This window comes from Stegostoma tigrinum, chromosome 2 (genome assembly GCF_030684315.1).
Source record: "Stegostoma tigrinum isolate sSteTig4 chromosome 2, sSteTig4.hap1, whole genome shotgun sequence".
Lineage (NCBI taxonomy): Eukaryota > Metazoa > Chordata > Chondrichthyes > Orectolobiformes > Stegostomatidae > Stegostoma > Stegostoma tigrinum.
In genome coordinates this window covers 159,367,225-159,381,799 of record NC_081355.1, presented here as the reverse complement: position 1 = coordinate 159,381,799, position 14,575 = coordinate 159,367,225, and the positions used below count along the sequence as shown (strand labels likewise).

The 14,575-nt window shown below is 54.3% G+C and overlaps 1 protein-coding gene across 1 annotated transcript in view; it reads right to left on the bottom strand.

The window, feature by feature from the left end:
- The window catches only part of LOC125463041 (uncharacterized), a 96,261-nt gene that overhangs the window by 13,710 nt on the left and 67,976 nt on the right, over positions 1–14,575 (bottom strand). Inside the window, exons 23-27 of the mRNA XM_059640678.1 lie at positions 12,533–12,644; positions 10,582–10,808; positions 9,641–9,674; positions 8,589–8,708; positions 3,429–3,613 (exon numbers count right to left, since the gene is read on the bottom strand). Coding sequence (XP_059496661.1) covers positions 3,429–3,613; positions 8,589–8,708; positions 9,641–9,674; positions 10,582–10,808; positions 12,533–12,644 — 678 coding nt within the window. The remainder of the gene's footprint in view (positions 1–3,428; positions 3,614–8,588; positions 8,709–9,640; positions 9,675–10,581; positions 10,809–12,532; positions 12,645–14,575) is intronic.

Genomic DNA, 14,575 nt, shown 5'->3' with positions numbered 1-14,575 from the left:
GAGCGCCGCGCTGTCGGAGGGGCAGTGCTGAGGGAGCGCCGCGCTGTCGGAGGGGCAGTGCTGAGGGAGCGCCGCGCTGTCGGAGGGGCAGTGCTGAGGGAGCGCCGCGCTGTCGGAGGGGCAGTGCTGAGGGAGCGCCGCGCTGTCGGAGGGGCAGTGCTGAGGGAGCGCCGCGCTGTCGGAGGGGCAGTGCTGAGGGAGCGCCGCGCTGTCGGAGGGGCAGTGCTGAGGGAGCGCCGCGCTGTCGGAGGGGCAGTGCTGAGGGAGCGCCGCGCTGTCGGAGGGGCAGTGCTGAGGGAGCGCCGCGCTGTCGGAGGGGCAGTGCTGAGGGAGCGCCGCGCTGTCGGAGGGGCAGTGCTGAGGGAGCGCCGCGCTGTCGGAGGGGCAGTGCTGAGGGAGCGCCGCGCTGTCGGAGGGGCAGTGCTGAGGGAGCGCCGCGCTGTCGGAGGGGCAGTGCTGAGGGAGCGCCGCGCTGTCGGAGGGGCAGTGCTGAGGGAGCGCCGCGCTGTCGGAGGGGCAGTGCTGAGGGAGCGCCGCGCTGTCGGAGGGTCAGTGCTGAGGGAGCGCCGCGCTGTCGGAGGGTCAGTGCTGAGGGAGCGCCGCGCTGTCGGAGGGTCAGTGCTGAGGGAGCGCCGCGCTGTCGGAGGGTCAGTGCTGAGGGAGCGCCGCGCTGTCGGAGGGGCAGTGCTGAGGGAGCGCCGCGCTGTCGGAGGGGCAGTGCTGAGGGAGCGCCGCGCTGTCGGAGGGGCAGTGCTGAGGGAGCGCCGCGCTGTCGGAGGGGCAGTGCTGAGGGAGCGCCGCGCTGTCGGAGGGGCAGTGCTGAGGGAGCGCCGCGCTGTCGGAGGGGCAGTGCTGAGGGAGCGCCGCGCTGTCGGAGGGGCAGTGCTGAGGGAGCGCCGCGCTGTCGGAGGGGCAGTGCTGAGGGAGCGCCGCGCTGTCGGAGGGGCAGTGCTGAGGGAGCGCCGCGCTGTCGGAGGGGCAGTGCTGAGGGAGCGCCGCGCTGTCGGAGGGGCAGTGCTGAGGGAGCGCCGCGCTGTCGGAGGGGCAGTGCTGAGGGAGCGCCGCGCTGTCGGAGGGGCAGTGCTGAGGGAGCGCCGCGCTGTCGGAGGGGCAGTGCTGAGGGAGCGCCGCGCTGTCGGAGGGGCAGTGCTGAGGGAGCGCCGCGCTGTCGGAGGGGCAGTGCTGAGGGAGCGCCGCGCTGTCGGAGGGGCAGTGCTGAGGGAGCGCCGCGCTGTCGGAGGGGCAGTGCTGAGGGAGCGCCGCGCTGTCGGAGGGGCAGTGCTGAGGGAGCGCCGCGCTGTCGGAGGGGCAGTGCTGAGGGAGCGCCGCGCTGTCGGAGGGGCAGTGCTGAGGGAGCGCCGCGCTGTCGGAGGGGCAGTGCTGAGGGAGCGCCGCGCTGTCGGAGGGGCAGTGCTGAGGGAGCGCCGCGCTGTCGGAGGGGCAGTGCTGAGGGAGCGCCGCGCTGTCGGAGGGGCAGTGCTGAGGGAGCGCCGCGCTGTCGGAGGGGCAGTGCTGAGGGAGCGCCGCGCTGTCGGAGGGGCAGTGCTGAGGGAGCGCCGCGCTGTCGGAGGGGCAGTGCTGAGGGAGCGCCGCGCTGTCGGAGGGGCAGTGCTGAGGGAGCGCCGCGCTGTCGGAGGGGCAGTGCTGAGGGAGCGCCGCGCTGTCGGAGGGGCAGTGCTGAGGGAGCGCCGCGCTGTCGGAGGGGCAGTGCTGAGGGAGCGCCGCGCTGTCGGAGGGGCAGTGCTGAGGGAGCGCCGCGCTGTCGGAGGGGCAGTGCTGAGGGAGCGCCGCGCTGTCGGAGGGGCAGTGCTGAGGGAGCGCCGCGCTGTCGGAGGGGCAGTGCTGAGGGAGCGCCGCGCTGTCGGGCAGTGCTGAGGGAGCGGGCACCGTCGGAGGGTCAGTGCTGAGGGAGCGCCGCGCTGTCGGAGGGTCAGTGCTGAGGGAGCGCCGCGCTGTCGGAGGGGCAGTGCTGAGGGAGCGCCGCGCTGTCGGAGGGGCAGTGCTGAGGGAGCGGGCACCGTCGGAGGGTCAGTGCTGAGGGAGCGCCGCACTGTCGGAGGGTCAGTGCTGAGGGAGCGCCGCACTGTCGGAGGGTCAGTGCTGAGGGAGCGCCGCACTGTCGGAGGGGCAGTGCTGAGGGAGCGCCGCACTGTCGGGCAGTGCTGAGGGAGCGGGCACCGTCGGAGGGTCAGTGCTGAGGGAGCGCCGCACTGTCGGAGGGTCAGTGCTGAGGGAGCGCCGCACTGTCGGAGGGTCAGTGCTGAGGGAGCGCCGCACTGTCGGAGGGTCAGTGCTGAGGGAGCGCCGCACTGTCGGAGGGTCAGTGCTGAGGGAGCGCCGCACTGTCGGAGGGTCAGTGCTGAGGGAGCGCCGCACTGTCGGAGGGTCAGTGCTGAGGGAGCGCCGCACTGTCGGAGGGTCAGTGCTGAGGGAGCGCCGCACTGTCGGAGGGTCAGTGCTGAGGGAGCGCCGCACTGTCGGAGGGTCAGTGCTGAGGGAGCGCCGCACTGTCGGAGGGTCAGTGCTGAGGGAGCGGGCACTGTCGGAGGGTCAGTGCTGAGGGAGCGCCGCACTGTCGGAGGGTCAGTGCTGAGGGAGCGCCGCACTGTCGGAGGGGCAGTGCTGAGGGAGCGCCGCACTGTCGGAGGGGCAGTGCTGAGGGAGCGCCGCACTGTCGGAGGGGCAGTGCTGAGGGAGCGCCGCACTGTCGGAGGGGCAGTGCTGAGGGAGCGCCGCACTGTCGGAGGGGCAGTGCTGAGGGAGCGCCGCACTGTCGGAGGGGCAGTGCTGAGGGAGCGCCGCACTGTCGGAGGGGCAGTGCTGAGGGAGCGCCGCACTGTCGGAGGGGCAGTGCTGAGGGAGCGCCGCACTGTCGGAGGGTCAGTGCTGAGGGAGCGCCGCACTGTCGGAGGGGCAGTGCTGAGGGAGCGCCGCACTGTCGGAGGGGCAGTGCTGAGGGAGCGCCGCACTGTCGGAGGGTCAGTGCTGAGGGAGCGCCGCACTGTCGGAGGGTCAGTGCTGAGGGAGCGCCGCACTGTCGGAGGGTCAGTGCTGAGGGAGCGCCGCACTGTCGGAGGGTCAGTGCTGAGGGAGTGGGCACTGTCGGAGGGTCAGTGCTGAGGGAGCGGGCACTGTCGGAGGGTCAGTGCTGAGGGAGCGGGCACTGTCGGAGGGTCAGTGCCATTATTTAGCCATCACCAACAGGTTATGCAGTCATTGACTTCTTTACGGGAGCTTGCTGTGTGTAAAATAGTTGCTGTTTCCGAGTTATTTTACAGATTAAAGCTCCCTCCTCACTTGTCCCATTAATGTCTCCATATTTTTAATCCTAAGGTTCTATACTCCCCATCCTATTCTGCAGCCTCTCTCTCTCCACATCACACAGTAATGTGCCTCTGACATGTCCTGCTCAGAGGAATCTGCGTTACCTTGAGAGGAGTGCCCTGGAATATCACTCCAAGAGACTGCAATCGTTCCACACCCTGATGCAGCTCCAGCTTCCTGAAGTTCACAGATCCTCCGGCATGACTGGAAACAGCATCCATCCAATCTCCAAACGCGGGTGCTGTTTGTCGTTCCTCAAGAATCACAACCACATCACACCTCTCGTCACCTGGGGAGGGGTGGCAGAGGGTCATAGAGCTGTATGTCATGAAGACACACCCTTCGGTCCAACTTGTCCATGCTGGCCAGGTATCCTACATTAATCTCATCCCATTTGCGAGCATTTGGCCCATATCCTTCTAATTCATATACCCATCCAGATGCCTTTTAAATGTTGTAACTATACCAGCCCCCACCACTTCCTCGGGTAGTTCATTCCACTTACACACACATCACCCTCTGCGTGAGAAAGTTACCCCTCAGGTCTCTTTTAAATCTTTTCCCTCTCACCTTAATCCTATGCCCCTCTAGTTTTGGACTCCCCTACCCTGGGCAAAAGACCTTGTCTATCCACTCTATCCATCTCCTCATGATTTTATAAACCTCTATAAGGTCACCCCTCAGCCTTCAACGCTCCAGGGTAAGTAGCTCCGATCTATTTAGCCCCTCCCTATAGCTCACACCCTCCAGTCCTGGCAACATCCTTGGAAATTTTTTCTGAATCTTTTCAAGTTTAACACATTTCGTACTGCAGGCAGGTCAGAATTGAGCACAGTTTTACAAAAGCAGCTCTAGCCAATGTCCTGTACAGCTGCAACATAACCTCCCAACTCCACTGCTCACTGCACTACCCAGTAAAGGCAGGCTCACCAAATGCCATGGAGATAGCAAGATGCTGGAGTCAGAGTTGATACAGTGTGGAGCTGGGGGAACACAGCAGGCCAGGCAGCATCAAGGGGCAGGAAAATCGATGTTTTGGGCCTACAGCCTCCATCAGGACTGGGGAGGGGGAAGCGAGTGGGGAACACAGAGAGGAGGATGGGGGAAGGTAGGTGGGATGGTGATAGGTGGATGCAGGTAGGGGGCGGTGGAGACTGGTTGGTGGGGAGGGTGGGGCGGATAGGTGGGAGAAAAGGTGAACAGGTTGTGTCAGGTCAAGAAGGTGGGGATGAGAGGAAGGGTTGGCCATGGGAGGAGGCTGGGCATGGGATGATTTTAAAACTGGTGAATTCCATGTTCAGGCCATTGGGCTATAGGTTCCCAAGGTGGAATGTGAGGTGCTAATCCTCCAGTTTGTGTGTGATATGATTGTGGCACTGGAGGAGGACCAGGATGGACGTGTCTCCCAGAGAGTGGGAAAGGGAGTTAAAATGGTTGACAACCAGAAGATGTCGTTGGTTGTAGCGTACAGAGCGCAGATGCTCTGCCAATCTGTCACCGAGCCTGTGCTTGGTCTCACCGATGTAGAGGAGGCCAGTAGACCAGGTTGGAGAACATACAGGTGAACCCTGGTCTAATGTGGAAAGTTTGTCCGGGGACTTGTACAGACGTGAGGGGGGAGGTGTAGGGGCAGGTGTAGCACTTCCTGGGGTTGCAGGGAAAGGTGCCGGGGGTGGTGAGTAAACGGGGAGAGACAGCGGACAAGGGAGTCATGGAGTGAGCAGAAAGACAGATAGGGGTGGGGTTGGAAATATCTCACATTGTAGGTGGCGGAAATGGCAGAGGATGATACACTGGATGTGGATGTTGGTGGGGTGGTATGTGAGGACCAGGGGGATTCTGTCATACCAAACCTCCATTTTTGCAGCAGCAGGAGCGGTGACGGCGAGGACAAGGGGGCTGCTGGGACTGTAAGTCCTTCTTTTCGGCAGCGGAGCTGAGTGGGAGCTGTCAAATTTCACTCTGAGAAGGTGAGTGACCTGATACATTTGGGCAATGGCTCCCAACAGCGAGTGTGAGATAGAGGTTATGGAAAGATGTAGGAGCAACAGGGCGGTGGTGATGGGAGATTTTAATTTTCCCAACATTGACTGGGAGTCACTCAGTGTTAGGGGTTTAGATGGAGCAGAATTTGTAAGGAGCATCCAGGAGGGTTTTCTAGAGCAGTATGTAAATAGTCCAACCCGGGAAGGGGCCATACTGGACCTGGTGTTGGGGAATGAGCCCGGCCAGGTGGTTGAGGTTCAGTAGGGGATTATTTTGGGAATAGTGATCACAATTCCGTAAGCTTTAGGATACTGATGGACAAAGATGAGAGTGGTCCTAAAAAGAGAGAATGCTAAATTAGGGGAAGGCCAACTGTAGCAAAATTTGACAGGAGCTGGGGAATGTGGATTGGGAGCAGCTGTTTGAGAGTAAATCCACATTTGATATGTGGGAGGCTTTTAAAGAGAGGTTGATTAGAGTGCAGGACAGACATGTTCCTGTGAAAATGAGGAATAGAAAGGGCAAGATTAGGGAACCATGGATGACGGGTGAAATTGCGAGATGAGCAAAGAGGAAAAAGGAAACATACATGAGGTCTAGGCGACTGGAAACAGATGAAGCTTTGGAAGAATATCGGGAAAGTAGGACCAATCTGAAATGAGGAATAGAACATAGAACATTACAGCACAGTACAGGCCCTTCGGCCCTCGATGTTGTGCCGACCTGTCATACCGACCTCAAGCCCATCTAACCTACACTAGTATAATAAAGGGGGCTGAAAGGGATCATGAAATATCTTTAGCAAACAGGGTGAAGGAAAATCCCAAAGTCTTTTATTCGTAAAAAGGAGCAAGAGGGTAACTAGAGAAAGGGTTGGCCCACTCAAGGGCAAAGGAGGGAAGTTATGTGAGAAGTCAGAGAAAATGAGTGAGATTCTTAATGAGTATGTTGCGTTGGTATTCACTGAGGAGAGGGACATGACGGATGTTGATGTTAGGGATAGGTGTTTGATTACTCTAGGTCAAGTCAGCAGAAGGAGAGGGGAAGTGTTGGGTATTCTAAAAGGCATGAGGGTGGACATGTCTCCAGGTCTGGATGGGATCTACCCCCAGCTTACTCAGGGAAGCGAGAAAGAAAATAGCTGAGGCCTTAACAGATATCTTCACAGCATCCTTAAACACGGGTGAGGTGCCGGAGGACTGGAGAATTGCTAATGCTGTCCCCTTGTTTAAGAAGGGTAGCAATGATAATCCAGGTGGTTATAGACCGATGAGCCTGATGTCAGTGGTGGGGAACCTGCTGGAGAAGCTACTGAGGGATAGGATCGATTTACATTTGGAAGAAAATGGGCTTATCAGTGATAGGCAGCATGGTTTTGTTCAGGGAAGGCCATGTCTTACCAACTTGATAGAATTCTTTGAGGAAGTGACAAAGTTGATAGATGTGGGAAGGACCGTAGATGTCATACACATGGACTTCGGTAAGGTGTTTGATAAGGTTCCCCATGGTAGGATGATGGTGAAGTCGCATGGGGTCCAGGGTGTACTAGCTAATGGATAGAGAACTGGCTGGGCAACAGGAGAGTGTGTTGTAGTGGAAGGGAGTTTCTCAAATTGGAGACCTGTGACCAATGGTGTTCCACAGGGATCTGTGGTGGAACCACTGTTGTTGTGTGATATATGTAAATGATCTGGAGGAAGGTGTAGATGGTCTGATTAGCAAGTTTGCTGATGACACTCAGATTGGTGGAGTAGCAGATAGTGAAGGGGACTATCAGAGATTACAGCAGAATATAGATAGACTGGAGAGTTGGGCAGATAAATGGCGGATGGAGCTCAATCCGGGCAAATGCGAGGTGATGCATTTTGGAAGATCCAATTCAAGAGCGAACTGTACGGTAAATGGAAAAGTCCCAGGGAAAATTGATGAACAGAGAGATCTGGGTGTTCAGGTCCATTGTTCCCTGAAGGTGACAATGCAGGTCAATAGGGTGGTCAAGAAGGCATATGGCATGCTTTCCTTCATTGGGTGGGGTATTGAGTACAAGAGTTGGCAGGTCATGTGACAGTGGTGTAGGACTTTGGTTCGGCCACATTTGGAGTACTGTGTACAGTTCTGGTCGCCACATGCCAAAAGGATGTGGATGCTTTGGAGAGGGTGCAGAAGAGATTCACGAGGATGTTGCCTGGTACGGAGGGTGCTAGCTATGAAGAGAGGTTGAGTAGATTAGGATTATTTTCATTAGAAAGACGGAGATTGAGGGGGGACCTGATTGAGGTCTACAAAATTATGAGGGGTATAGAGAGGGTGGATAGCAAGAAGCTTTTTACCCCCCAGAGTGGAGGACTCAAGTACTACGGGGTCACAATTTCAGGGTGAGAGGGGAAAAAAGTTTAAGCGAGATATGCATGGAAAGCTCTTTACGCAGAGGGTGTTGGGTGCCTGGAACACATTGCCAGTGGAGGTGGTAGAGGTGTGCATGATAGCATAATTTAAGATGTATCTAGACAGATACATAAGTGGGCAGGGAGCAGGGGGATACAGATCCTTGCAAAACAGGCAACAAGTTTAGATAGAGGATCTGGATCGGCGCAGGCTTGGAGGGCCGAAGGGCCTGTTCCTCTGCTGCAAATTTCTTTGTTCAAACGCCTTTTTCACTGTCCGGTGACTCCATTCCCAAGGAACTACGTGCCTGCACTCCAAAGTTTCTTTGTTCGGCAACACTGTTCAAGGCTCAACCGTTAATGTTAAGTCCTACCTTTGATTGCAACACCTCATATTTATCCAAGTTTAATTTCATCTGCCACTCTTTGCCTGATTGGCCATCTGGTAAAGGGAGTGCCGGGGTTAGGAACTGAACACAGTTTAAACCAGCAGAGAACCTGATGGGAAGACTGCGATTCCCCACATTCCTTGACCCCAAGCCCCACCCTGCTACACCCTCATTACTTCCCCTGGACCCCCTGAGTCTGGGGGACCCCGCACTCGCTCCCACACCCTCAGGACCCTCCAATTGCAAACACCACCCTTTCACCCATGTCCTGAAGACTCCCACCCTCTCATCCAGGCATCACTCCCCACAGACAGGCCCTGCGCCCACACCACACCACACCACACCAAGTGACTCTCCAAGAGTGCACCCTCGATCACTCAGGAGAAGACCCAGCCCCTCCCACCTTGCCCAGCCATCACGGCCTGCAGATCTCATCTCTTACTCATCCCACATGTCTTCCCACCCCGTGAGCCCAGTGAGGGTCTTGGTAAATCAGGTCACTGACCATCAGTGCCCCTTGACCTCGGCTGCCAGCGATACAGGATGAAGAAGTGCATGCTGGGGCAGAAATCACAGGCTGCTAATGACTGAAACGGGATCACTTTGCGTTTCTGGATCCCCGAGGCTGGACAGAAGGAAAATACACATGTGAGCACAGCAATGCAACATCCCTCCATCAGCACCCAGGCCCAAACACCACCCCCCACCCCAGGATGGTCTCAAACTACCAAACCCCCAATCCTGGGGGGACTCACATTCATCCCCCACATACCTCAGCATTCTCTCTCCCTCACCACCCCAAACCAGAGCCCCACCCCCATTTCTCCACCAGAGAATCCCAGGGGTCTCACCGTGCTTCCCCATCTTTTACCCATCACTCAACCCTAAGCCCCAGGCTCTCACCCCAGCCGAGGCCCTCTCTGGTCTCCTAATTCCTCAGCACCCCCAGTCCTGCTGTCCCACTGCCTGGGAGGAGTTGCAGAGGGAGAGTCAGCTGAACAGTGTGAGAATGATTCAGCATCAAGAGACAGAGGCTGGGGTGGGGGAAGGGGTGAGAAGGGCAGGGGGAGAGAGTAGAGAGAGAGGCTGAGGGGGGGGTTGGTGGGAGGGAAACTGGAGAGAAGACAGAGAGAGAGCGCGAGAGAGAGAGAGAGAGAGAGAGAGAGAGAGAGTGCAAGAAGGGCAGATGGGGAGAGTGTGGGGAGGGGAGAAAGGAGGGGAGACAGAGGGAGAATGGGAGAGAGTGGAGACAGTGGGGGAAGAGGGCAGTGGGTGGGGGGGAAAGACAGAGAGCGGGGGGTGTGAGAGCAGAATGGAGAGAGAGGTGGACAGAGACAGTGTTCACAGAATAAACGCTGCCCTCGCACCCTGTCTTCTCTTGCCCTCTCTTCAACATTCTCCAACTCATTTTGCCCCACCCTGCGTCTTACACCCTGCCTGTTCCCCACTTGCCCCCTCCTCACTGTTATTACCCTCTATACCCACCTGTCACTCCTCCCCAGGCCCCTCTCCTGCCTCAATTCAAAACCCACTCAGCAGTTTCACTCTGACACTGACCTTCAAAGCTGAGAATGACTTTATCCAACGAGATCTGTAAAGGAAAGCACAATCCAAGTGAGGTTAGCACTGACGTTAAAACCCACAGCACTGCCCCATTGTTCCTGGCTCAGGGGAACTCTGGCGCCACAGAAACAGTGAGAGTCGCAAAGGGCCATTCAACCCCCTATAGTGAATGGGAGAGCAGGCTAAGTCCAATCCTCCAGATCAGCACACTCCCACCCCCTCCCCTCCCCAACTTTCTCCCCATACCCTCTGACCCCTTTAACCCAAAGAATAATATGTAATTCCTTCTTGAAATCACACCATGTTTTGGCCTCAACTGTTTTCTGTGGGAGTGAACCAGACACAGTTCACCAGCTCAGGCTGAATCATTCAAAATTCCCTGGTCTCACACACTGTGTCTACAAACTATATTTTTCTTATTTGCCAGTGGGCTTCATTAGCTTATTCAGCATTTATCGCCCATTCCTAATTGGAATAGGGTCAATACTGGGGAAGCAACAAACACTTGCATTGATGTAGCAGCAGAAACTCCCAACAGCAGCTCTAGACAGAATCACAGAATGCTGAACAAGGCCACTCAGCCCATCGGGTCCACTTGGATTCCCAAAAGAACATCCCACCCAGACTTTCTACCCTACCCCTGTAACCGGCATTTACCCATAATTAGTTCACCTAGTGTGAAACACCCTATTGGACAATGTACCATGGCCAATCCACTTAACCTGCACATCTAGTGAGTTCACACCCAGTTACACCAAGGGAAATATTCTGGGCAAGAAGCTCATGTGAACAGGTAGGTTCCAAGGAGAGTCTGAGGGGAAAACAGCGCGAGTTTAGGGGTAAATAGGTTTGTTGGGTGGGGAGACGGGGGACAGGATTTATTTCACATCTCAAGATGGTAGGAGATTGAGCAAAGCCAACATAGCAGCAGGCACCTCAACTGAATCAGTTGGAGATACGTCAAGTTCACCCATCTTCATCATCTTGGCTTTTCCGAGGAACGTTCCCAGCTCCTGGACCGATGGACTCTCCCGTTTGATGGGCTGCGTCAAGAACATGGTGGAGTCTGTCTCCTCTTCACAGTCCTCAATCTTGGGCATGGTGAAATCAATGTGAGATTTCTGACACAATGCACGCACCCGGGCACAGACATTCACCAGCTCTGCAATAAGAATACCATGGTGCAAACAGACAGTCATTACTCAGAGAAGAGAATCATCTCCCTGACAAAGGAGGGTAAAGACAGGGACAGTGAACTGGAAACAACTGAGTCATTTGGTGCGTTTAACAAATTGAGACATCTCAAGGCACTATAAACAGTATGACACGATTCCATGTAAGGAGATAATGGACCAATTGCAAAAAAGCTTAGTAAAAATTCTGAAGAGGTGCTTTAGAGGAAAAGAACAAGGAGAGGTAGAGGTGGAAGGTGGGTACTCCAGAAACCAAGGCAACCAAAACTAGTGCTACCAATGGATAAGAAATTAAAATTGTGGTTGCTCAAGGCCACAATTATGTTCAAGAGAATACAGATATTTGAGGGTTATCTACGTGGAAGAAATTACAGGAATAGGTAGGATTGAGGCTATTTGTAAGCAATTTTTGGAATTTTACGGTCGCGATGCTACGTGGCTGGGCGTGCTATAGATCAGTGAGCAAATGCGTGTATAAGGAATAGGACTTGAGAGTTAAACACTTGCAGCAACAAAGTTTTGGATGACTTCAGACTAGGCAGGAGTGAGCTGGAATAGTTGAGTTGAGGTTACAGAGGATGAACGATTGTCCCATCTCATCTGCTTCAGAAACAAAGTCAGGTAATATCAGGGCAATGGCAATTGATACCTTAGCGATGGGCAAAAACGAGAGATTGGAAACACATCTCAGGATCCAATATGACACCAAGGAGTCAGTGGACTGTCTAAATATCGGCCTTGCACTGGGAGAGGGGAGACAGTGGCTGGGAACAAAATCTTCACCGAAGATAGAAGAATAAATTTCACAGTTTACAATTACGGAAAGAAAAACAGAAGTTACTGGAAAAGCTCAGCAGGTCTGGCAGCATCAGTGAAGAGAAGTTAAGAGTTAACATTTCAGGTCCAGTGACCCTTCCTCAGAAGTTTTTCCTGAGCTTTTCCAGCAATTTCTGGTTAACAGCATCCGCAGTTCATTTGCTTTACATTTGTCTTAACTGAGTCAATTTTTGCTCATCTACTACTGGACATGGGATAAACTGATAAACAAGACTGGAGAGTTGGAGAGCGATGCTGAGAAGGTTGAACTGGGAGTCGAGGGTACACATAAAAACTGTGCCATTAGATGCTGTCTCAAGGTATAGCATGCAGATGGGAAATGGGAGGGGGCAAAGAGAGATTCTTGGGACCACCAGGTTTAATATTGAAAGAGTGGGAAGTGATGACAGAAAATGGGGGGGGAGAACAGTGAGGGGAGTGGGAAGGGGGACAGTGACATGGAAAATGGGGGGGGAACGGCGGAGAAGGGACGGAGAGGGGAACGGCGGAGAAGGGACGGAGAGGGGAACGGCGGAGAAGGGACGGAGAGGGGAACGGCGGAGAAGGGACGGAGAGGGGAACGGCGGAGAAGGGACGGAGAGGGGAACGGCGGAGAAGGGACGGAGAGGGGAACGGCGGAGAAGGGACGGAGAGGGGAACGGCGGAGAAGGGACGGAGAGGGGAACGGTGGGGACGGTCAGTGAAAAGATGATCATGTGGCTCTGAAATGCTAGCATCGAGCAGATGGGATAAGGAATTATTCCTGTGATATCTTCTGAAATTGCAGGGTGACAATGTACAGGAAAATACTGCAGCAATAAATGCCTCGCCAGCGATACCCTCATGCCAGGAGTGAATTTTTAAAGAAAAGACTTACTGGGAATTATTTCATCGATTATCCTGACTGGTTTCAGCATGGGTTCAAACTGCACACACAGCTCCTTGTGGATCTCTTCCAGAACATGCTTCAGCTGAGAGTAAATGACATCCTTGAAGCAAGACCAGAGCAGGACATTAATTAAGAGTTAAATACAATGCTGTACTATAACCACCACAAAGTGGCAGTGTTCACCATGAATCCATTCAAAAATTCCTGATAAATCACTGGAATCAAGGGCAATCATCAAGATGCACAGCACAGAAACAGACCCTTCAGTCCAACTCGCCTATGCAGACCAGGAATCCTAAATTAATCTAGTCCCATTTACCAGCATTTAGCCCATATCCCTCTAAACTCTGAGATGATAAAATGTGAGGCTGGATGAACACAGCAGGCCCAGCAGCATCTCAGGAGCACAAAAGCTGACGTTTCGGGCCTAGACCCTTCATCAGAGAGGGGGATGGGGGGAGGGAACTGGAATAAATAGGGAGAGAGGGGGAGGTGGACCGAAGATGGAGTCCATTATCTCTCTCCCTCTAAACTCTTCCTATTTGTGTCCCCAGCAGATGCCTTTTAAATGCTGTAACTGTACCAGCCTCCACCACTTCCTCTGGCAGTTCATCCCACCCTCTGTGTGAAAAAAGTTACCCCTTGCGTCAATTTTAAATCCTTTCCCCTCTCACCTTAAACCTATGCCCTCGAGTTTTGGACTCCCCCACCCAGGGAAAAGACTTTGGCTATTGACCCTATCCACGCCCTTCATAATTTTATAAACTTCTACAAGGTCACCCCTCAGGCTCCGACACTCCAGGGAAAACAGCCCCAGCCAATCCAGCCTCTCCCTATAGCTCCAGCCCTCCAAACCTGGCAACTTCCTTGTAAATCTTTTCAGAACCATTTCAAGTTTCACAACATCCTTCCTATAGCAGGGAGATCAGAACTGCATGCAGTATTCCAACAGCAGCCTGGCTAATGCCTTGTACAGCCCCAACATGACCTCCCAACTCAAAGAACAAAGAAAATTACAGCACAGGAACAGGCCCTTCAGCCCTCCAAGCCTGCGCTGATCCAGATCCTCTATCTAAACCTGTCGCCTATTTTCTAAGGGTCTGTGTCCATTTGCTCCCCGCCCATCTGTCCAGATACATCTTAAAAGACACTATCACATCTGCATCTACCATCTCCGCTGGCAATGCGTTCCAGGCACCCACCACCCTCTGTGTAATGAACTTTCCACGCATATCTCCCTTAAACTTTCCTCCTCTCACTTTGAACTCATGACCCCTAGTAATTGAGTCCGTCACTCTGGGAAAAAGCTCCTTGCACTGCCCAATGAAGGTAAAGCATACTAAACGCTGCCTTCACTATCCCAACTACCTGCAACTCCGCTTTCAAGGAACTATGAACCTGCACTCCAAGGTCTCTTTGTTCAGCAACACTCCCCAGGGGCTTACAATTAAGTGTATAAGTCCTGCCCTGATTTGCCTTTCCAAAATGCAGCACCTCACAGTTATCTAAATTAAGCTCCATCTGCCACTCCTTGGCCCATCTGATCAAAATCTCACTGTGCTCTGAAGTAACTTTCCTCACTGTCCGCTACACCTCCAACTTTGGTGTCATCTGCAAATTCTGCTAACCATATCTCCTATGATCACATCCAAATCATTTATATAAAATGACAAAAAGCAGTGGACACAGCTCTGATCCTGTGGCACACTGCTGGTCACAGACCTCCAGCCTGAGAAGCAACCCTCCTCCACCACCCTCTGCCCCACCTTCGAGCAGTTCTGTATTCAAATGGCTAGTTCTCCCTGTATTCCACGTGATCTAACCTTGCTAACCCATCTACCTAGAGGAACCTTGCTGAATGCCTGACTGAAGTCCATATAGATCACATCTACTACTCTGCCCTCATCAATCCTCTTCAATACTTCTTCAAACAATTCAATCAAGTTAGTGAGAAATGATTTCCTACACACAAAGCCACGTTGACTAACCCTAATCCATCCTGGCCTTTCCAAATGCATGTAAATCCCGTCC